General features: G+C 39.2%; 1 protein-coding gene across 13 annotated transcripts in view; it reads right to left on the bottom strand.

Annotated features, from left to right (window-relative positions):
- OSMR (oncostatin M receptor) overlaps window positions 1–24,919 on the bottom strand; it is a 33,594-nt gene extending 8,675 nt beyond the window's left edge. For 3 of the 13 annotated variants that reach the window (XM_040541942.1, XM_040541947.1, XM_040541948.1), the window contains exons 1-11: window positions 24,746–24,880; window positions 15,762–15,859; window positions 11,250–11,410; window positions 8,590–8,749; window positions 6,671–6,955; window positions 5,911–6,040; window positions 4,445–4,611; window positions 3,151–3,287; window positions 1,714–1,870; window positions 1,112–1,188; window positions 472–694 (exon numbers count right to left, since the gene is read on the bottom strand). In XM_040541942.1, coding sequence (XP_040397876.1) covers window positions 472–694; window positions 1,112–1,188; window positions 1,714–1,870; window positions 3,151–3,287; window positions 4,445–4,611; window positions 5,911–6,040; window positions 6,671–6,955; window positions 8,590–8,749; window positions 11,250–11,410; window positions 15,762–15,834 — 1,570 coding nt within the window. In that variant the 5' untranslated portion in view covers window positions 15,835–15,859; window positions 24,746–24,880. Of the gene's footprint in view, window positions 1–471; window positions 695–1,111; window positions 1,189–1,713; window positions 1,871–3,150; window positions 3,288–4,444; window positions 4,612–5,910; window positions 6,041–6,670; window positions 6,956–8,589; window positions 8,750–11,249; window positions 11,411–15,761; window positions 15,860–21,081; window positions 21,231–24,346 lie in introns of all 13 variants that reach the window. The other 10 variants (XM_040541940.1, XM_040541943.1, XM_040541937.1 and 7 more) reach the window with 7 other exon arrangements.
- Window positions 24,920–24,934: the final 15 nt, after the last annotated feature.

Genomic DNA, 24,934 nt, shown 5'->3' with positions numbered 1-24,934 from the left:
TCACCTGCTGAAAGCTGATCCCTTCATATAATGAAAAATGACTTCTCAAAAATCATCCAGTAATTATTATTATCAGAAAAAGAACTCAGCTGCATAAACCTGGAGTCATAAATGGCAGTCACAAGAGGCTAATCGCATGCACAAATTTCCCTGCAAGGAAGGCTGCTCCTTCGGGGCCCTTCCTGAAGGTGTGAGACGCAGCTGAAGGCTAACCACACTTTGCTCTGCAGAGACTCTCTGTGGAAAACAGACTTTCTGTTGTGAGGGATGGATCAAAGCACTTAAGCTTAATATGAACACAGTTACCACCATACAGGCCAAAATACAGTAATAATTTCCAGATAGCAGTGATTTCAGTTATCAGGCCTGGTTAATTTATTCCCCCAAGACGATGAATTACCACTTCACTTATAACAAGTGCACATAAAACTCTGATAACGGAAATCTAGGTTTAGCTGAAAATACTCCTACTGTTAACTGTAGCTCCAGGGATGATCAGTATTGAAGGAAGTGAATAATTAACATTGTTCTTTGCCATGATAGTGATTCTGTAGGGATGGTTATCAATGAAAATCCTTGTGCTATTATAGGCCGATGAGAGGGAGATGCATTCAGGTTTAGATCTGTCTTCTACTTTTTCCCAGGTTATTTCATATGAAATACTTCTTCCATTTGCTCGAAATCCTGGTTCTTGCTAGGGAAAAAAATATGTGAGTAGACTCAAATTATGTAGCAAATTTTGCTGAAAAAAATGAGAGGAACAATTAGAACTCTAAGTAACTACTTTAGTGTATTATTTCTGCAACAATATAGACACTTGTTTGCATACAGGCGTAACACATACTGGTTGAAATGGAAATGCAGTATCAGTAATATGATTTATCATGTTATAATGCTTGGTAAAACAGAAGTATACATGCCTGAAATGACAAGAAAGCACACCATCATACAGCTAAAAACATCCTGAAATAGGTTATAAGTAATATTTGTCTTGAATGACATTTCCATACTGAATTGCTATTAAGTGCACATAGACTTGTTGAAGTCCATGGGAGAAGTTTCCAACCCATTTATTAAGAGTTTTATTTCCATTTCTGTACCCATGTCATACCTTCCAGAACAAGGTCACGTTCCGCCCCCTCAGAACTGGTGTAATTTCTCTCCAGATGTCCACTTTCCCTGATGGAGCTGGAATAAATACAGCAAAACAAAGATGTTCTAGGTGCAGAGATGATATTTAATTGCTTACTCCCATTTGAACAGATTCAGCCCCCAAAACCTCTCTTTCCCAATCACTCTCAGGTCTTGCCAAAACATTATCCTTTAACTTCTTGTTGTCTTCAAATCTTTTTTTTTCCTGAATGCATGTGTGGTTCATCTTCCTAAAAAAAACCTTTCTTTGCTTTCAGTTCCCAGATATTTGTTCCCATCACTGTACCGTTCCTCTAGCCCTCACAGAACACTGTTACTCAATCCAGCCATCCTCCCAGTCATCTGGATTTCCCCCTGTCTACAGTGGATGAAATGGCAAAGTCCAGTGCATACGATGAGAGTTGTTTACAAAGCCACCTTTTTAAAGTTTGCTTAGTGTGCTTCTACTCTCATGTATGCAGTGGCCTCTGCTTTAGCAACTAGCAGAATAGTAGAAAATAACAAACAAGTACCAAATGAAGAACATCTTTCAAGCTTCCCTTCTCAATACAACAGACATACCTGCTTCCTTTGTTCTGATGGTCTGGGTTTTGCTCCATTCACTCCATCTCCAGAAGTTCTTTGCTGCCCCACAACGTACTCTAGCTGTGTATTTAGTGTATGGCTGCAGTCCACCCAGGGTGATGCTGGTATGATGTAGCTGCACAGTACCATTGTACTGCAAAACAGAACAGCTCATTTTGGCTTCGTAAGCAACAGGCTTTTGTTTGAAAAACTAGTTCTACGTCTAGGTACTACAATAGCCAGTAAATCTAGACTTGGAGAAGATAACAGAGGAACAACAGTTTAAAAAAAAAAAAAAAAAAAAAAAGAAGGAAGAGAAAGAAAAAGATATACACGAGATCCAAAGACTGGGAGATCCAGAAAGAGTTCTGCAAGCTGGCTGTATGTAACCATCTGAGTATGAGGCATTCACCACCAGTCAAATTAATACTGTTTACATTAAAGCCGAGGGAATTTACTGAGACTTTGTTCTCATCTTATCTGGGTCTCTTACTCAGCTTAAGTAGGATGCTGCTCTCGACATATGCACAGCTACCTTTCTTTCCATTTCTCCCACCCTTTTGCTTGCTCTCCCCTAAGAAACAGGGTGAGTTCCAGTAAGAGTCAAGAAGTGAGCATGCTTTTAAGCCTCTCATCCAAACTGTCTCCTGCAATGGCCATCTGCAGAATTGATTTGATATAACAGCTCTTAGGCAATACTTAAGACAGAGCACAGGTTGTTCCTGATCTTCATAATGTCCTTTAATACGCTAAAGGCAAGCTGCCCTCATAAGAAAAAGGCTACAAAGAAACCACAGTACACATGCAAAAAGTCAGTCAACTGCATTGTTTGTAAAAGAGGTGGAACAAGATGAGGAGCCTACTGAAACAATTTTCAAGGAGGTTGAAGAGAATGTGAAGAAAAACTGTTCTGGGGTTTCCTCACTAGAAATCATACACACTACCATTAAGTGCAGCCAATAGTACAGAGAAAGCTCCTGGACTAATATCAAACAAGTGTGGTCCTTGAAGACACCTCTCTACCATTTGTGTGTGTAAGATGACATCAGTTATAAAAACACAGCAAAAAAAAAAAAATCTGCAGTAGTCATAACGACAGCAATTATACAGCCTATAATTGTTTTCATCTACTCCAGCAGATCTCGGAGTTAGAGGACATTCGGCAGAGGACAGAGACATGTATGCAGACCAGCCACACCACACACTTCAGGCAGCAGCTTAGGCAGTGTTGGAAGTATGAACTAGTGCCAGCAACAGCTGGCCATGTGGGCCACACAATGCACATCAAGCTTGGAAGCAAACAAATCCAGAAAACAGACACATTAGCATGCTCATAAGATTTACAGTGTACTCATATTGCTGAGGAATTATTTTTGTATTTCAAGTCAAAAAGATTCTTGCTATGTTTTGGTGTATGAAATGCAGTTTTCATACCAGTTCTGCTTTCCCATTGGGTTGGAGCAGTTCAGTCTGACAAAAGAGTTCAATTCCTTTATTCTGATGGTTCCAATGTAACTTGATTTCTGTATCCGTGCATTCTTCCCACAGCTGGAAAGGTGGTAGGGGATAAACTGCCAATAGAAAGTCTGTGTTAGCTCTTGTAAATCACAATATACACAAATGTATTTTAAGGTATTTCAGCTGAGCAATTAAAGCAAATATGAAATACAGTCCAAAATTTCTCTGCCAGTCTAGGAAAAGCAGATATAAATTAGTAAAAATTAATTTCAGAATTAAAATGTAATTCCTAAGGTCCTGGGCAGCCTGTTCTATAGCTGGCCCGGCTTGAACACGAGGGTTGGACAAGATGACCTCCAGAGGTCCCTTCCAATCTAAAATGTTCTGTGACTTTGTAAATGTTATACAAGTTACACCAGTTAAAAAATAAAAATTATTATTATTATTATTATTATTATTATTATTATTATTATTATTATTATTATATAATAATAATAATAATAATAATAATAATAATAATAATAATAATAATAATAAACACCTTGTGCCGACTTGGAGATATTTTAGAACATCATGAACAAAAGAAACAGTCAGAGATTTTATTGCAAATGCAGTCAAATTCTATGATCCAGGGCCTGGATACTCTTCCACTTTCTTCCTGCTCCATTTCCTCCTCAAACAATCAAATAATCAACTTGCGTGTCTGAGAGGCACATAACAGATGGGGACATAGTTTCGTAGAAGTCATGAGAAAAAACGTGTCTTGCAAAACTGAAATCAGTGCCTCTGAGGAAGGAAGCACTGCTAGAACGCATCAGTTACACCAGCAGCCTCCTGGCCCATCAGGCTCTCTGCTTCCGAACCTGGCAGAGCACATTGCCTCCTGCTTCTTCACACAGGCAAGGAGGCAAAAGGACCATGGCAGCACTGGGTTGGATGTGGTGGGGCCAAAGGACACAAAGAGGACTGAAGAGAACAGGAAAGACTACTGGAGATGCAGGAAATACCCAGGTGTTTTAGGTAGGAATAGACAAGAACTTAAGGGACCTGGGGCACACTGTTGTACAGGACAAGGAACCACAGCCGTAGTTACTACTCAGAGAATAACCTGCAACTGAAGAGACAGCAGAAAACTACAGCACAGAGAGAACTAATAAAACCTGAGAAAACAAAAAGACTTCTACTTCAAACTGGCATCCAGATACTAAGATCAGAAGGAGGACAAGGCCTTCAACAAAGACCTTCAACAAAGAAATAGAAATGGCCTTACTTCTGTGAGTTACATCAAAAGCTTCCGTGGCAGTTTTCCTTCCCAGTGCGTTTACAACAGTCAGTGTGATATTATAAATCCTCTGTTGGCCTATATCCCAAGAACATGAGCACTGCGAGGACTGCTCAGAACAACTTACTGTGCATGGAACCAAGTTTTGGGAAAACCTATCAAAGAAGGGAAGGAGGAAAAGGGGGAGGGGGAGAGAGAGAGAGACATTTTTCCATAACGTAGAATCAAGATAGATGTCAAAATCATTGATGCCCAACTAAAATATAGTATCTCAGAAAACAAGCCTAATGTGACTACGCGAAGCTACCCAGTTCCTTCCCCTAGCCCACACTAAGACGAATATAGGTATCCTTACAGTTAGAAGAAAGCTTTCTTTAAATAAGTTTATCTTTTTAAGTTACAGCTAAATTGCTTTTAGGTATTTCATCACGGGGTTGCAGCTTTCTAAATTGAGGACTTGGTTTACCGAGAATTAAAGCCTTCACATGTCCACAATCATGCTTTTAAATGAAATAGTAATTTCAGTGCATCGTCTAACCTTCCATTTTTAAATCATCATTGTATCCTCACAGAAGAGAATGATGCAGAGACCATGAAAGTACTATGCAATGATAATTTGCCTTCTTCTGAGATCTTTTTTTGAAAGCTTGTGGTGATGATATGAGCCTTCTGTACTGTTTTATGAGTTCTCTTTAATCTTTTTTCTCTGCAGCCCGTTCTGTAAAGCTTTGCCTTGCCTCCTCTCCTAGGGGTTTAGATGCCTCTGTGGCAAGGAGCCAATGCATAGGTCTGATACGCCACTGACTTCAACCCAGACTGTTAAGAAAGAGCTGTGAGAAAGTTACAAAGAGATTTAAAAAAAAAAAAAAAAAAGTTAAAAAGAAGAAAGAAGTTAAAATTATAGACAGAAGTAGGATTGTTGAGACAGCTCAGGAATTCAAGAAGGGAAACACCAGCATGGGAAGTTATAAATTCATAAAGAAAGAACTAGTGAGGCTAATCAGGCTAACTGGGGTCTAGCACGGAACCATCAATTTCAGTAAGCGTTAATGTCAGCAGATTGTGAACACACTAATACTCAGCCTACCAGCTCTTTATCTGTTAGCTATTTATTCTGTGTCACCCCATAAATTACACTATACTTAAGATGGGCATATACAGCTTGCAGGGTATCTTCATATAGCTTAAAGCTATCTGAACAAGTTAACCCAAAAGAGCTGTTACAGCAGGCCTTATCAAGCAGAAGCTGGTCTAACAGAGCAACAACTTTGTTATAGGTAGTCTAATTCTGCATTACTCAAGCTTTGTTAAATAAGCTGATCAGTGAGTTGGAAAGAGGCAAGCAGCTAATTGCAACATGGATAAAAATATTCCCACAAATCTTAAAGGGCAGAAAGAACCTGACTGTTTTGTACAACACAGGCTAGGGTTAATATAACAGTGAGGAGACTTACTCTTCAAACAAGGTGTGTTTTGATGAATGACGTCCATAAAGGTAGGTGTCTCTTCCTTGGCTCCAAGTACATGTCACTGTTGTCATGTTTCGAGTTTGGCAGGAAAAATCACTAGGTGTGTCAGGTGGTCCTAGTCAGAGGGAATAACGATAAAAAGCCAACAGCACGACAGTCAAGACAAAAACCTTCGATGTTCTCTATACGTTAACAAACTAGAAATAATGGATGTGTACAAAGCCTAGTTTACTACAGATGTTGTAATTATATTCAATTATACTTATTCAATGACAACTCTGCAGCAAAAATCAGGACTACACCATAAATTAATTGCAACCCAAACACTTCTCTATATTATTTTTTGTTATACTAATACTTTAATTAATTGAATCTGTATTGTTTTTTATCTGTAAAACTTACTACCAGTCTTGGAAAGGGGGACTGTGCTGAAATTTTACCACATGCACACGGACAATGAAGCTGAACTTAAAATGGGTAAGTATATTTAAAAATTATTGAGCTGTACTGGGATTGATTGACGTGATGAATCTAAAAATGTTTAAAACAAAGGCTTCTGTTCTGTAATGCCTTCTACATGCAAGTGTGCATACCTTAAGTCAGAGATTAAACAGAGTTCAGCTAGCCCTAACAGGACAATGCCAAATTACAGCTAGCTATTTTTGTTTCTCTCCTCATAACCCTTACAGCTGTTCTTGACTTAATAGCAACAGGAAAACAGAAGTGTAATAAAGCTTTCACTTACTACCCACAAAGAAAAGTGCATGAGCATAGCAAGGTTCTTCACTGCAAGGCTCTTTACAGTAGACACTGACATGTCGAGACGCTCCTCGAACTGTCACATTTTTCACAGTGAGAAGTCCAACTTGTCTGTTTGTTTTATTGAAATAATGAACATCTGAATCCAGAAAGAATTCCTTTATGATTTGGCCTTTCCTTCCAATGCAACAAAGAGTGATGCCAAAGCCTTCCTCTATAACTTTTTCTTCTGGAAAGATTTTTGGTCCATAACTATCTGAAGCATCCAGGCCTGTAAATTAACACATAATAAACCATTTCAAAATTTGCTTACAGGAGCAGCCTTCAACCAGAACACATAACTGACCATTTACATGAGAATCTGCTGTTATATTACCATTCATGTTCTTTTATTTCACGTTCTTTCCTATACAGAGATCAATTAGACATGTAGATTTCTGTTAACACCCATCCACATATAATGTAGTACAACAAACAACCAAAGGGAGGCCTAAATCCACCTCACAGCCTTTCACATGGGGAAAACAAATTGTTTATTCAAGAACTGTCTTTACAGATGAACACTGCTCCTGCACCTATGAACAGGATGATGCTTGCAGCCAAAATGCCTGCTTTCACAGATTTTGAGCAGAGGACTAGAAAAACAAAACAAAACAAAACAAACAAAAAAAAAAAAGAAAATGTTCTGAACCTCACACAGAACTCAGCTAAGCTAAACTAACATTGAACAAATCAAACTGATAAGGGGATACTCAGATTAGAATGAGATTTCTATGGCTTTCAGTGTTGGACTCCCTGCTGGGTGCAAAATTTAGTAATATTTAAGTGACTCACACACTGTTGAATAGGTTGCAGTTAAATCTGCTCTCAAGGATCCGATCTAAAAGCTGAAGAAATCTAGAATCACCTTTCAGAAACCTCTAAACACGTCTCTAATGCAGGATCTGCTTCTGACAAGGAAATAGTCTTTTTGATTCCTATCCAATTTCAATCAAAAAAATTAAGTCTCCAAGACTGTGGTTAGTAAGAAAGAATGTGTCTTATCTCCCATTAAATGTGAAGGAGATGGGCAATTAGTTGGCCACAACCCAAGCATACAGACCTGTGTTGCTTCTACTACCAGTAACTTCTCCCATAAATAAAAACCCTTGGTAATGCAAACAAGAAGAGTGTTTCTTTACAAAATCACTTATCTTTTTTTCTAAAACAGTTACAAATTTTGTTTAACCCAAATTCTCTGCATACCAAACTGCTTTAATAAAACAGGTTATAATCTGAAAAAAAAGTGTTTTGTTTTGTTTTTTCAGCATCATTTGATTATATTATTGGTGCACTTCCTGTTTACTCTCATATAATTCACAACTCATTCCAAGTGACATAAGGAGCTGACTTGCTCCTCTCTCTACATCCTTAATACTAATCAAAGGTATGATTCCAAGACAAAGGAAATGCTGATGAATTTGTTGAAGTAGCCACAGATATGCACTTTCTCCTCTCCTCTCCACCAGGGTTGTGTCTGACCTGGTGAAAGGCTATGCTAGAGCCAGGGCCCCGACTTACGCAAGAGCTTGCATCAAGAAAGCAGGACAGATTCTTCTTAAATCCAAGTTCCCATACCGCTCAATGTACTGTATTGTTTTAATGTGTGAGCAAGAGAAGCCCTAAAACTTTTGATCTACTAGCTTAGGAAGGTAGTCTGCAAATTAGAACAAGGGCTGAAACACTAATATTATTTCCAGCTAAATAGAGTTGGTTAGTGCTTAGATATAAAAAAGTTCAAATACATTCTTGCTTCGAAGTTGTCTCTCCTGAGTTGGACATTATTATTAAAGTCATCCACAAATTAAAATCTAGCTTTGTACTGGAAAAAATAAAGCCAATGTTGCAAGGTCTTGTTCTGCTCACCCAGGACAGTCTCCCACGGACTCCACTGACTCCAGATTTTTGACGCCTCTGCTTTACTCCTGATTCTCACTGAGTGTGACATACACTCCAAAGGTAAGTCTGAATCCCATATCCAATGAAGAGGCTTTCCTGATTTATCAAGTGTCACATTATGAAAATCCTATAAAGAGAGGCCAGTAAGGCAAATTATTGAAAACACAGCAGTATGTAGATACTCTGGAAGTATGACCAAGAGTGCGAGAGAGAGAAAAGGTTTAAATGAAGAAAATGGTTTTGATAAATAAGTCTCTGAAATCCCACCTGATACTTGTGATCTCACTCTAAGTGATGGATTACAAATCTGCACTAGCAGTGGTGGAGTGATGGAGACATTGGCAAGACCACTTGGTTCTAACAATGTAATCGTGTGCTGTGTCAGGCCCCATTTCTCAAGAAACAGATTCACTCTCAGGGACTTTCAGTGGGTTATATGTGCCTGCTGTTACCTCACTCTGCACACATGCTGCTGCCTGCAGGTGCACTTTGTCCAATGCTCTGGATTACCTATCTCTGGTTCTGAATTACAGCAAGCATCTGCACTGGTCAGTAAGGAATTATGCAGATATTATTTAACTGTAGTTCTGAGGCACAGTGTCTGAGGACCATCAGTGCCAGGCAGAGTAGGGAAATACCTGCTGATTCCCCCCAAATGTTTGCTGTAATAAACATATGCAAGAAACATGAAAGAACACATCCAAAAGTGTTAAGAGCTCCACAAAGGTAATAGAAGAAGGATGGCCTAATATGTAAAACGGAGTTCAAAAATCATCAAAGCAAAACACTCTGTAACTTGTCAAACACTTTTATATTGAATTATATAAATGCAGGCAAAGAGAAAAAAAAAAAGTTCTGCTGTGCTCTAAGTGAAAATATCCTACAAATTTCTCTCAGCACATACCTACTAAGTCCAACCTGTGTATTAGTGGGCTGCACTAACACAGAGCACCGCAATTCAAATTAACCAGGGCACAAGGTAGTAACACAGACAGATGAAAAGATAACCTGAGTATGAATCTTTGCTGGCATAACAGCCCATAAAAGGCAGGAAAAAAATGTCTCAAAAATTGTATTAGTCACCTGTAATTATAAATACATTTCAGAACAGAACGTACATTTCAGTACTTAGAGCAACTACACCAGATTCTGAGCGTACAGATCTGTGCTGCTCCAGTGAACTGTACCAGAGCCCTGACTCACCCTGACAGCTACACAACTGCTCCCCATCACTGTTTTCCATCAGCAACACCTGCACTTTCATAATAACGCCACTTTGAGAAGAACTCTGCAATCACTACACAATTTAATTTTTCAGTTGAAGAGTGTTGACAGTTGTACAGTCTAACTTTGAAAGTTAGACAGACTGTATGCACTTTGGTATGAGCAGACTCAGGATTTCTTTATTGGTACACAGTCTTCAGAAAAACACAGAAGCAAATACATTCCTGTGTTGCACTGACATTCAGAATATTCTGTTTATTTTCCTCGTCATCTTTATTATGAGTAACATTACAAACTCTGTCCCTGGATTCAAAAAACTTTCCTCTAACAAGTTAACAAGAGTTTGCTGGAAGGATACTCAAAAATAAAATAAAATAAAATAAAAATAAAAATATGGACAGCATAAAAAGCCCTTCTCAAGTCTATATAATTTCTCGAAAATAACAGTTTGGAAAGAGTTGGAGCAGTTTTCTGTTTTTACTAAGTTTTAACATGTTTTTACTAAGTTTTAACATATTTAATCTCATTCCGTAATTCAATCAGCAGATGACTCCTAAAAAGCTGTAACATCCCTAAGACATGCACTTAGTTCCCAAAAGATTCTGCCAGATCCAAGGAGAGGAAATTCTCTTGGGAGACAAAAATTCTCACACAGAAGTCACAGGCTTCGGAAAAAAATCCAGAGCAGGCCTAAGCCATAATGATTTGGGTGATGGTATCTCCATCTCTTCAGAAAAGTTGGGTGTTTCAGGTGTTAAAGAAAGTTACCAGGACAGGGATTTCGCAAAGGAGACATAACTACATTCTTCCCTAAACAGAAGAGTTCAATATAAGGTAATTGCTGACAGGGCCAAGTACTGGGCCAAGTTCTTAAAAGGCCTCAGACACATTGAGACTATGCTGTTTGGTTTGTAAGGTGAGAGGAGTTGCAGCAACACATGACTCATTCTGAATTTGTCCCCAGTGACATTCAGTAATCATGCTACAAAAAAAGCCTGCCTTCAGGAGCAAAGAAAGATTTTTTCTGGGAGGCTGCTTAGGGGACCTGCACCTCAGAAGGGAATTAGATCTCCTAAGTCTGCCCACCACAGCCTCTAAATAAAGATATACAAGGCATATCTACATTTTCCTCAGGTGGAAATTACCTCTTCAATTGAGACAATATTTTGTTTTCACAAAAACTGGACATAACATTAAACCAAGTCTGTCACCTAGTGAAATATGGAGGTACTTCTAGTACAGTTTTGGAGATACTACTTTGTAAGTCATAAACCTATGAGGCAGAGAGATCTGTATATGCACCTGAGCATACGATTTTCCTTTAGCTTCTTTTATAATGTAAATATCTAATATATCTTTAAAACAAAAACAACAACAAAACAACAACAACAAAAAACACTTACTGTCCACACTGTAGCTTCATCTGCTCGACGGACTTGTATTTCAAAAGACATTGCTAGTTCAGCATCATGTGCTGACTTGTCAACATCCCATTCCACAAGCAGACGTTGAAGAGCCAAATCCTTGGAAATATTAAAGTATGTTACAGGAAATATAAGGGATCCTAGGAGCACAAAAAGGACACAAAAATATTAATGTTTATGTACGCTTTAGTCCTTCAGATGTTGGTAAGCTACAAAAGACTAAAAATTTCCACACTACCCTTTTTTGGGAGTCATTAGTAAAGGCAAAGGAATACAATGGAGAACAATGGGCACAAACTGGAACACAGGAGGATCAAGGCCAATGCTCTTAATATCAAAATCAGTTATAATCTTTCATCTTAAGGCATCAGAAGGCTAAAACAAGGTTTCTGAATCTACTCAATAGCCCCCCACCATTATTTTGAGTGTGCTCTTTAGTTTCATTGTGCCCTCAGTTTACTAGCTACTTTATCAGAATATTGATCCTTCTCTTTATAGTCCAATGAAGAGCAACAACACAGTACACTAACAGGGACTAAATCTCGTGAAATTCCAACACACAGCAAACCTCTAAATGTTAGGGCAGAAAATCCAGACTCATTTTTACTCTGTGATGTAATGAAGATTGAACTAGTTAATGCAAATGGACTTTGGGGACCTGGGTTTAATTCCCAAGATAAACTACAGATTAGAAGTCAGACTAAAGTCCTTTTACTTGTCAGAAAAGGAAAGGCTCCTTGAGCTTATGCATGGTTGTTCTTTTTAGGTATCTGTTTTGTCACCACTACACAAAAATTAGAAAAATGAAAGCAAATACAAAAACAAAACCAAAAACAATTCTTGGAAGAGATGAAATATGAATGAGAATTCAAGGTCTCATTTTTCAACCACTAAGTCTCAGACACAGGACTGTTGTTATCCTAAAAAGTTTTCAGGAAAGTACGCATCCATGCGCATGCATTTTCCTCCTCTGTCAATTCTCGCTGCAGCCTTAATACATGGTTACTGCAAAACGACAAACATATGTGATTATATGACAGCAGGATGTGACAGCATTAATGTCTCCTGCAAGGTAACTGCAAAAACGTTTCGCATGCAGAAGTAAAATTTCTGGTTTAGCCATGGTTATGGCACAGTGCTTAAAAAATATCTGCTGCTTGACAGTTGCTTTTGAATGGCAAATAGTAAATTAAAAAAATGGCCATCGGTTTTACACTACATGAGGAAACCCAGCACCTGTGATAAGGAGTTGATGTCTGGAATGGAGTAAACAAAGCTGAGGGCCTAGGAACAATTTTCACTTGCCTAAATGATGAAGGAGTAGCAAATCTAGGTCTCACCAGAAAACAGAAATATTGCTAGATTCACTGACAAGTACTGACCAGGCAGGGAGCCAAGCAGGGAACCAAAGCAATGAAGTGAGCCATAAAATTACCTGGAAATCAGTGTATCTTATGTCCTTTTGGGAAAGTACAACAAGACACACTTCATCTCCCCACATTCTACAGATTTTCACCATCAAAACAACTTAAAGGCTATTAAAATCCCACTTACAGTAAGAAATTGACTGTAATGTTGCTCCTCTGCAGTATGTAATCTTAACTGCCCATTTCTGGTCAGCCTTACCTATACCTTCACCACCCTGTTACCTGAAGCACCATGTACCAAGGCTCTGAGGGGATTTTATTTTGTGTATGTAAACGGGCTTGCCAAAATACATGACGAAATTGTCTGGACAACAGTTCATATAAGTTCTAAGTAATGTTTAAGACCTGACCCATAAGTCAAGCATGCTACTGATATAACAGGCTTGTGAAAAAGAAGAACGTACTGATATCTGATAGCTACTGATACGTACAAACTGATATCTGATTTTTCAGCTAAAGATTTATAAATCCAAAGTTTGACAAAGTTGTTATGGTTGCCTCAAACAAAAGTAAATCATGGTTCTTCTATGACAGTTTTAAAACTCTTCCTACCACAGAACTCAAATTGGCATGATGCTGTGATGAGTGCAATTGCTGTGCAATTGAAACCTAACAGGTTTGTATAATCTGCCCATGTCTCCACGACAGCTCTTTCATGACAGTTCACCTGAGCCAGAACAAGACTGCCTTTCCTTACCCTAGGGAAGAAATCAAGCCTCTGTCTTGTCCCAGTAAAATAGCTGAGCACTCCTCCTTTAGGAGATGTACACTTAGTGGAAGTACAGGAGAGAGTCCAGCCAAGGGCCCCTAAAATGATTATGGGACTGGAACATCTGTCATATGAGGAAAGGCCGAGAGAGCTTGGACCCCTGAAGAAAAGGAGGCTCAGCGAAAGTCTTATCAGTGTATGCAAGTAACTGAAGGGAGAGTGCAGAGAAGATGGAGCCAGGCTCTTTTCAGCAGTGCCCAGTGACATGACAAGAGGCAGTGGGCACAAACTGGAACACAGGAGGCTCCTCCTCAACATAAAGAAACAATTCCTCACCATGAGGGAGACAGAGCATGGGAACAGGAAGCCCAGAGAAGTTGAAAGTCCTTGGAGACATTCAAAAGCTACGAGGATGTGGTCCTGGGCAGTGTGCTTTAGGTGACCAGACTGAGCAGGAGGTTGGACAGCATGACCTCCAGAGGTCATATTAAAGAACATAATGACTTAAGATACCAGAGTTCATCTATTAACGAATGTAAGACGCCTTGAAGTCAGGCAGAAGAAAGTTACTGTATACCAGATCAAAAAATAGCTATTGAAACTACTGGTTGTTTGTAAAAGACTCCACAAGTACTAAATATGATGTAGTTCCCTCACACCTTTACTTGCCCCTTCAGGGTGCACTATTAAAAGAAAGGCTTGCATATCTACTGAGTTTCTTCTCCCTCTGGGCAACTCTAGCTGTAAGTGTCACTACTGTGCTTATTACACTGACGATATTCTTGCCTCTTTCTCTCCATCTGCATCTTTCTGTTCAAGCTAAAAATCTCATCCTGTTTCTCACCATGGAGACCTACCTGCCATGTTTAATTACTCTGCCCAAAACAAAGCTCTCTTTTTTTTTTTTTTTTTTTTTTTTTTTATTTTTTCTCCATCTGTGCAAGTGTCCCTCCACTATCTCCTTTTACTTGGATGACCTCACAGAACTTAAGACGGTCTACATCACCAACCAGGGCTCACACACAGTACCAATAAAAAGCACAAGCAATATAGCTATGGATTCTTCTAGAGCCCAAGATTTTGAACACCACTGAATTGCAATTTGGGAAATAAAGATTCCTGTAGCATAATTTGTGCATGTAGGAATGTTTGTAGCATTCACAGTTGCAACCTTCTCCTCCTAGGAAATTTAAATAATCAAGGCATCTTATGACTTGTTCTAACTGAAAGCTAACTCATACTACATGAATAGCTTTATGATTAACAGCAGAGACAAATTCTACTCCTGAAAAACAGCATGTGAAAACAAGTGACTTAGTTATTGTAACGCAGTAACTGTTTGGACTTGCCTGCATTGCAATGGTTTGTCACCCTAGGGATATTGGTAACTAAGTAACTGGCAACTTGCCGGAATGCAGTGTGAACATACGAATTTCAAAAATGGAGGGAGGAAAAAATCTGAAATACATATGTCACCTCTTCGGTATGATACCAAGTACATTCATACAAAAAAAATATATATATATATATATATATATATATATATATCAATATATATCATATATATAGAGAGATATATAGATATCAATATATATCAATATATATATATATCGATATATATATATATACCAAAAAACTCTCTCCATCCTTAAACAACTCAGTTAAGACAATACGATTTCTATTGTGAGGACTGGTTTGTTAAGTTCTGCCTCTTAATTGTGGTCATAGAAATCCAATAAAAATATTCATTATTTTTTTCCTTTAAATGGAAAATGACCAATACTACTGCCAGTAGCAAGCATGCAAGCAAGAGTTTTACCTTAAAACACACAACCTTCTGGAAAATTCCTTACATTCATCTTTGTTCCTTCAAAATAGGAATAAATTAGTATTTTTTTCTCCATATTACATGCAGATGTGAAGTGTATGAAATAAAAATGTGGTCCTGAGATTTGAAGGCACGACTAGGAAAGAGCCTATGTAAGTCCTAATGTTTTCACAGATGAGAAAGACAGGAAAGTGAAAGTGAAGGGAAGATGCAGGAAGCATGAAACTTGTCAAAGAAGAATTATTTAAAGATGACTAAGCACAGATCAAAAACATATGAGAGAGTGGGAACAGGTATACAAATACAATCAGGCTTTGTGGCATTACAATTAATTGATTCAATGGGAAATTTTGCATGGAGTTACAACAGGTAGTTTTTAAAGTTGCTTCATCTCTGTAACAAAATGAATAACTTGATTAGTCATGTAACATGTTGCTTAATCACAGGAGAGTTACAAATGAGCAAGTTCAAAGCTTCAGTTGTCCTTAAAAGTTCAGAGATAGCTTTCCAATGAAAAAGGCATTTACCTTGTTGTGAGTATGCAGTGTGGCAAGTCCTTAGGGGGAGCAGTACTGCCAGAATCATGAAGTGATTCATCATTCATCTGCCTTTTCCTGCACACGACCTAACAAAAAAGAAGATATTTCTATTGATGTGTTTCTTTTAGGAAAAATATATGCTAGACAATTGCCCAGATACTATTACTGCATGTAAGAATAAGCAAATAAATAAATAAAAACCCAACCACACAACACTCCAGGCAATTTGTGAGACATACAGGAAGAATGAACAAAGAAAGATAAGGAATGGAAAAAAAAAAAAAAAAAAAAGACTTATTTTTAGGACCTGGTTACAGTGTAGTGAAAAATACATCACGCTTAAAAAGTTAAATTCAATCTAAAGAAATAAAACACAACCACACACAAATGTGGTTTTCCTCCATGTGTTCCCAAGGAACGTTAAAACTAAAGTTTGTCCTGATGTATTTTTGGCTTTCCTCTTTCGTAAGTAATGAGAGATCCACTCTAAAAAGGAAAAAAGAAGTATCAGAGGTGCAAAAGGTCTTCCAGTTTCTGCCATACCAAGAAGCTTGGATGATGATGAATCCTGCAAACTTTGGCAAGCATGGTCCCTCTCAGCCTTTGCCAGTACCCAGGACACTATATGCAGGGCTATATTTAGGCTGGAGTTGAAATACCTGCGTTGAAGTCTTAGCACCTTCCATTCCTAAAAGGACTGCCATCTCCAGCTCCATAGGGCTCTACCTAGCAGTCTGTTTCCAGCTTTCACACTGTGACAGGATGAAACTCTGACTTGCACAGTTCAGTGTTGTCCTGAGGGACTGACCATGTCAGACCTCATAAAACATGAGTATTGCCTGCACATTCCCCCATGTGGAAGGGAGAGGCAAACATTCAGCAGCAGTATGGTTAAAAGCACTCAGAGGGTACAGAAGTACAAACAACAGGAACAGGACTATTGGATACAGTTATCTTTAACTTATGGCTTCCACACTACATTTCTGGAGCAGTGTAGAATATTGATAAAGAGAGTCAACTTTCGTAACAGAAGTAGAAACTGCTTAGCAGGAAAGATAACCAGAATGACCTTCTGTCCCCACAAAAGCCAAAGACAGAATATTTACTAATTTCAGAGGTGCCAGGAATTTACTCCAGGATATCTTCCTGGAAGAAAACCTCCAATTTATTACCTCGGATCTGCAGAAAATGACCCTGTCTTAGATTCACTGTGGTTTTGGAAAACCCTGAATTTCTCCGATGGCTTGAGGTAAAAGATTCCAACCTTTTTCTGACAGTTTCTGAAGGTCAAAGGGAAAATGGGGATGAGTTGCGTGCCATGCGGCAGCCTCAAGTATCCTTGCTAGAGTGTACCCCAGCCTTCTCCTCATAAGTACAGATGCTTCACATGTAGGCCCCCAAACATAAATAGTGAGAGTTGCCTTCCTTAATGTATGCGCTTCTGCAGCCTTTCTTGCCCATATCCTCAAGAGTATTTGGACAACACTAAAATCAACATGAATAAAGAATCTATGTAGTTTTGAGTACTTACACTTAATTCACATTGCAGCTAAGAGTGTTCCAGGAGCTACAGGCAATCAGCTTTCTCATGAATTCTCAAAGTTTAGACTCTTTTTCATTTTATTTTATTTTATTTTATTTTTGATCAGCTGATTAAATTTAATATCTAAAAGGAAAAATCATTTGATACATCTTGTTGAAATAACCACTGCAGAGCGGTTCTTTGCTATGCAGCAGAATGGCAAGTAAGTAGCACAGAAAGTTTTCCTAAAGTAGATTGTGCTAAAAATTCTGAAAACACTTCAGTACATTGTTTTTATTTTGAATTATAGGAAATGAATACGAAGCCAAATCTTGCACACCCTTTCTCAGGAAAACAATAATAAGAATAACAATAACAATAACAATAATAATAATAATAATAATAATAATAAATAAACAAATTGCCTTTAAAGGCAATTGAGTTGACTGTACCCTAAGACCAATTTCATGCAAGTGTAGCCAGTTAGGTTCAGGGGCATAACTCCTCACCTAATTATATCAGTGTGAAGAAAACATGGTCCCACAGGACATTTTGATTTCGTAAACATCTTTGGGTTTGGACACAAATCTGTTTGACCTATTTGTCATGTATCACCTAAACACTACATCCAGTGGGAAAGTACTGTGGAAGTCAAAACATAGTAGAGTACTTGTTAAACTACTTCCTATTTGGAAAAAAAAAAAAAAAAAATCCTTTCCTGCTGTACAGAGGCATTGTCAGCTACTGTACTGAAATACCTGTCTAATTTAACTACCTCTCTCTGGTCATTTACGCTACCAGTTCACTGATGACACATCCTATCTCATTTCTATTGCTGCACACTACAAATACTGTACTCTACTAAAGGAAAGTGTATTATAATAAATGACCATTGGAATATAAACTTATTTGGAGTTTTACAATGCTTTTCACTATTCAGTGTGCTAATAGTCTCATTTAACACTGTAAAGTAAACTGTGATAAAGTGCGACATTGTAGCTATCAAACAAATTACCATGGGAAAGGCTTTGAAATTCTCTAACAAAAGAGAATATGACTTATATTGAAATTTAAAAAAAAAAAAAGTTATTAAAAATATATATATATACAGTCCTTTACAGTACTCATAAAAGAAATACATGAGTAGTATTTTGACCTAAATCATCTTGATGCAGAAACTTCTGTTCACGCCAAACAAATTAATCATGTACAGTAACTGCTACCAACAAATGTCAAGTGCTTACTCTGCAATATCAATAATTAAATACTGTTATAAAGCAACCATTTAAAATGTGTCTAAATTAAAAAGATTAAAAGAGAATCAAAATATTTGTAGAAAACACATCATCAATATCAATCAATGAAAAAAAAAAATAACATGATGATATTATGATTAACTACTTCTTTGCCAAAAGTGAAAGCAATTGAACAACAAAGGAGATGGAGTAAGGTAGTCAGGGAATGTTTTCAGGTATCTAAATTCACCACCCTGAAACAGGCAAAGCACTGCCTTTGAGAACTATTGAGCTACTACCAAATGCCACCAGAAAAGTGGCAATGTCACAACCATCGTTTTGCCAAAAAGCTTGGTTGTCTATTTGCCAATCTGAAAAGTTATAGAGCAACATTCTTTGAGAAATGCCACACTTGTATGCCACAGTTCTTCATCTGGGAATGAATTACTGTTGACTTTTTTTTTTGAAGCCTAAGAGAAGTCATGTGTTGTCACGACACTCCAGCCTGGAATGCCTGTGACATTTGCTTCCATGAACCGCAGGTTAAGAACAAGAAGCTCTCATGCCAGAGATTTTGAATATGGACAGCAGACACACAGTTTGAATACTTTTTCTTTTCTAGTTACTTCTGTCATCAAAATAATTTTGCAACAGCTTTTCTCTAGAATCAGAGCCATTCACCCAACTGAGTTTTGAAGAACTCCAAGGATGGAGAAGACACAGCTCCCCTAGACAACTTCTTCCAGTGTATCTATGTGAATATTTTTTCCCTGTATATTCAAACTGAATTTTCCTTTCTACAATTTGCGCTGTTTCCTCTTGTCTTTCTGCAAAAGGCTTAGTTTTGTCTTCTCCATGACTTCACATTAGTTAAGTGAGGACAACGGTTAGAGCTGCCCTTAGCTTTTTCTTCTCAAGCCTATGCAAACTCAGGTCCTGCAGCTACTCCTCCTACGCGTGCTCCAGCCTCCAAGCCCTCCTGGTCACTCTGCTGGACTCGGTCCAGTTTGTCGATTGTCATCATATCAGGAGCCCCAAACTGGACACAAACATGGCATCACAAGTGCCAAACAAAAGGAAATATCCACTCTACTTGACCTGCTGACCATGTTCTTGCTCAGTACGTGGTGAGCCACCCTTGCAACCGAAGCCCACTGCTGATTAACATGCAGCAGGTCCTTTTTTGCTGTGTGACTGTTCTCAGCTCCCTGACTGCCCTGCTCCCTCCAACTCCACCCAGCAGGAGTTTGCATTTGTCTCTGCTAAATTTCCTAAGTTTTGTCAGCCCAGTTCATCCTGGTTGTTGTGGTCCCTATAAATTGCATCCTTGCCTGACAGAGTATCAATTACTTATATCAATTTGCTGTCATCTGCCAACTATTTAAAGACACTTTTCATTCCACTGTCCAGAGCATTGATAAAGATGTTAAGCAGCACTGGCTCAAATAGGGCACCACTCCAAATGTCTACCAGACATAAACTTTGAAGAACTGATCCTTAAGACTAACAGTCCAGACAGTTTTTGCCCCCAAATAGTAGTCTACCAATCTATTGCCTTAATTTGGACACACGTATACTGTGAAAAAATCGTTAACATCCACTGTTCTGTCCTTGTCCACAGAGCCAGCCATTTCAACATTGGAAATAAATTGTGTCATTCACATTTGACTTCCCCTTGGTAGATCCATGGCATCTGTTCCCAAACACTGTCTTTTCCCTTACAAGCCTGGAAATGGCTTTAAGAAAGGCTTGCTTCCCAATAGTCCCAGAGACTGAATTGAGGCTGACCAGACTACAGTTTCTTAGGTTTGCTTTCTTGCCATTTTGTGAAGATGGGTGTAACATTTGCTTTTTCCAGTCATCAGGGACTTTCCCCAATCTCCAGAACTCTTAACAGAAAAGACAGTGAACAGACTCTTAGGAGAACCACAGAATCATTTGATGATTCTGTTACAATTCTGCTCTCTGACGTCTTACTCAGTGCCTACACAGTTACTATTCTGTGTTTATATAAATTAACTAGCATCTTCAGATGGACACTGGGTCTCACTCGTGAGGAATTCTGAACAGTTTCACAAAAGTTCCACAGTACTTTAAAGCATGACTCAATACAAAGATGACACAATCAGGCCCTTAGATTTTGTATTTACACTTGAAGTGAAACATTGGTCTCAGACAACGTAAAGGAGGTTTAAAGTATGTATAAACAAAACTACACTAACAGCCACTTCTGTAATGTGCATGTAACATAATATACACAAAAATGAAGATAAGCCTGTTACTGTTTCTTTTAGAAAAATAATGCCACATTAGTTTCTTTCAATTTTCCATACAAAAAATATTTTTCTTCAAATTATTTTCTATTTATTGACTTACATACTTACTATACTTGCAGAAAAGTATACTTGTACTTAGACAATACATTTGACTACAGTCCAAACCAGTGTTCTAAAGTGGTTCTCAGAAAGAAACCAAAAAAAAAGGAACATCCTTATGCATTAACTGTATAGGGATCATGTATAAGGAACATCCTTATACATGAAATGCTAACCTGTTTTCAACTGTAATTTTCTTATGAGATCTTCTTCTACTGGTCTTCATTCTGCAGTTGCCCTGATGATTTCCTGCCCCCTCACCTGTTCCATTCAGTTCTCTCTCTCCTTGCTCATGCTGTACTTTCCTCATCCACTTCTCTCCTTCCTCAGGGAAATACGCAAATGGAAGAAAAGAAGATTAAATTACTGCTGTTGGTGACCTAAGAGATTTTACTCTATGCAGTGAAGGTTGTGGGAAGAGAATCTTGTGAATGCTCTCAGTTAGGAGCCACCAGGCCTCGCAGATGTCTGGATACCAAAAGAAAGCACAGACAAATAGATGCATTTAAATTACAAATGACATTTAGCATGACAGCACCTAGTGAAACTTACTGACACAAGCCAAAAAGCAAGATGGCATCCAGCCCACTCCCCACAAAACATGCAAAATATTGCTGCTCGTGTTTTTTCTTGGTTTTGCTTTAACATGGGAAGGAGAGACAGTGGTCCACAGAATGCCTGGTGTTTCCAAGGGACACAAAGCAAAAGCAGTTGACAGTGACTTTCTCTGTACTGCAATGCACTTTCTCTACACTGCCATACACATCTTCAAGTGTTATCTGTTGGCTTAAAACTACACAAGCTTTAAGCAAACTTTTCTGTTTCACCCCTCTGACTTTATTAGGCAGTATTGTATCAGTGACAGTTTACCTAAGTACTCCGCCAGCTTCCCCAGCCCACTCTAATTCTTCACCAGCATTAACAACAGTATCTCCAGTTCTCATTTCTGCGAGGAAATCAAGGAACACTGTGTGAAATCATCTATAAAATCAGTGATAATACTAGGCCTTAGGCTGAGGATGATTGGGCACAAAATGATCTGTCAGAGCTACAAAAGTTAGCTGCACAAGAAAATTTTCGTTTTACCCTCCCTTTCTTTTCCCCCTTCTAAAAGTTCTGTGCAGGAAATAAAGCAGACAGGTGTCTTGTTGGACTGTAGCCTGCACCACTGATAGGTTTTTTCCACTCATGAATACATATTCTACTTGTAATTCTTCTATGTGAAAAATTCCCTTGCCATGTAACCTGAGGTGTAATAAGACAGACATAAATGGACTCAGGACTCCCCAGTTTAACTTGGAATTAATCAGTCCTGATAGATATATCAGTAGCGCAGAACCACTTTGGAGACCTGGCAGCAACTGCAATAATAATATGCAGCAACAGGAATTGTTCAGAGACCTGACAACTACAAGCAATCACTCAAGAAGTGGAGACAGCACAGGAACAAATTACCTTGGGAAGAGATAAAATCTCTTCCTGCAGGTAATTTGTGAATAGTCTAAATAAATATCTTCAGTTAAATTGTTTCTTCTTCAGAGAAAAAAGTTTGTTTAAATGATCGCTGTAAGTCCCCTTCTGGCCAAGGCTTTTATGATTCCATGGAAAAGAGGAAAAAGAAATTCCAATTATTCATCTCGTAAATATGCTTAAGATAAACATTTTGACAAAGTTCTCTTCCAAGGCACTAAAGCACCAAAATTCAACTGAAACCTCTTTCAGGATCAAGGTCATGGTATTCATGAGCCAGTGGCTGTGAGCTGGAGCTGTACAGTGCACATACTGCTGCAGTGCCTGGAATACACATGTGTCTAAGAAAAGGAGGTCCCTGCTATGAATTTCTAGCATTAATTCACCATAGATTTGATCTGTCTTGTCTTTGTCACATCACATATTCCAAATCATGCTTCATACAATTTTCATTTCTCAGCCACCCTTTGCTTGTTTAAGACAGCTGCCACCTGCAACCCAAATCCTGAAATGAGCCAAAGCTTGTACACAGGCTGGAAAAAGAAATACTTGCAGTTCCTATGATCCAGAAAAGTTTAAAGGAGAGTATTAGACAGGGACACTAAGCCATAAGCACTATCAATCAGACAAATTTTCCCAAACCAGATGTGGAAGAGGACTGTCAGTGACGCAAATGCAGTAATAGAGATTTGGATTCATATGACATTTTTCATCATATATTCCTATTCCCTCTACTTGGCAGACAAACAGACTGAGGACAGGAATCACAATTCTTATCAGGCAACACTAGGTCACTATCGTAGCTGATGTGTTTAGCATCAAAACATATCTTTATAAACTCCTTCCACAGCCACCAGAGAGAAAAAGGCAGCCATAGAGAGGAGGACTAACTCATCCCCTGCAGGCATTTTTTTCTCTTAAACAGACAGATAGATAGAAAAGTGCCAAGAAGATCTAGAATGCCCTAAGCAAACGATTTGTACAAAGACCCTGGACTGCAGTGTATTGCTGCTCTCCTGACTCTGCAATCCCCAATATTGCATCCTCCCTTGCAAATAAACAGTGCGGAGCTGACATCTGACTGAGGCGGCTTTACTTGCCCTCGAAGTGGGGAGCAATGTCGAATCATCTGAAACTTTGTGAGTTTTGGTAAAGTAGCATCTGCCAAAGCATCCTGCAACTAAACAGCTCATTCTTTAAAATAAATGTCACACAGTTTATACAAAATGTGATTTGCAACAATTCTGGAAAAAAAAAAAAAAAAAAAAAAAAAGAAAAAAAAGTGCATATTTGAGATCCACAGCAGATGAACAGTGCTTTTAGTCCTTGCATTCAACTCTTTTTTCTCCAAGTAATTTTAAAGATAGCTTCAATAACACTTAGCTTATTTACAGAAAATACAACTGTGTATAAGACACTGAAAGCTCCTAAAAAGCCTTTGAGATCTAATGAGTGAACAACAAGATTTTAAAAGCTGTATATGGAAGAAAGGATTTTATATAATTAAGGTCTGATACACATACAATCACTTCATTACTTAGGGATGACTTTATCTCCTGTATTTTGATACAGAGAAAGCTCTTTGATGTTGTTCTTCTGAACAGCTTTGCCAAAACAGGAAAACATTACTTATGATCTGTCCCACGAGGGCTGAAATCCAAACAAAAATGTAATTAAACCGTGTGTGTGTGTGTGTGTGCTTTTTTCAGTACCTATGATCCAGAAAAGTTTAAAGGAGAGTGTTAGACAGGGACACGAAGCCATAAGCACTCGCTGCCACTTGGGCTGCCACGGCCCGCACCTCGCGATGCGCTGCAGGCATGGTCTGCTCGCAGTGCAAGGAGCTGCAGCAGCCAGCCCAGGCACACAAAGTCTACATAAAAAGAGGGATGGAAAGGTTGCGCCCCAAAACAGCCCGGCTCCACCGAACACGGTGGAACTGACAGGAATCCATGCTGTTTTCTCACGTACCGCGCTGTCCTCGGGATTACGGGTGCTTCAAAGCAAAGCAGCGCTTCTCCGTGCCACCCTGGCTCCAGCGGCCAGGGTTTATCAGGCTCGAGGCGCACCTGGGCTTTCGGTCCCGGCGCTGCTTCGGAGCAGCGAGCTCCGAAGGGAGCGGGCGGGCAGCGGCGGCATCCCCGCTCCTCCTGGCTCCGGTGGCGGGGGAGCGACAAGCGCCGAAGCCCGTTTTGGGGGACGAGGGGCGGCTGGAATAGCGGGGAGCCACCGAACCCCAAAATGATGAAATTGCTCCCGAAAAGCCGGCGGGGAAGGGGTGAACCCCCTCAACGAAGGAGGGAAGAGGGGGCGGCTGCTCGAACAACACCGCGGCGGTGGGAGGGAGGGGGGGAGCCCGGCACAACTCACCTGCAGCTCCCTCAGGAACCCGGGGGAAAACACGTCTACCCCCGGCAGGACGTGCCGGGAAGGGCGACGGCGAGGCCAGGCAGGGCGGCCCCTCCTTCCGCGGGCAGACTGGGTGAGGAGCGCCTCAGGAATTTCCTCCCGGCTCCGGGAAGCACGGCTAGGCTCCCCTGGCTGCCCTCCCGGAGGCGG

This window comes from Cygnus olor, chromosome Z (assembly GCF_009769625.2).
Source record: "Cygnus olor isolate bCygOlo1 chromosome Z, bCygOlo1.pri.v2, whole genome shotgun sequence".
Lineage (NCBI taxonomy): Eukaryota > Metazoa > Chordata > Aves > Anseriformes > Anatidae > Cygnus > Cygnus olor.
Note: the sequence above shows the minus strand (reverse complement) of the source record. Positions and strands in the feature narration are given on the sequence as shown.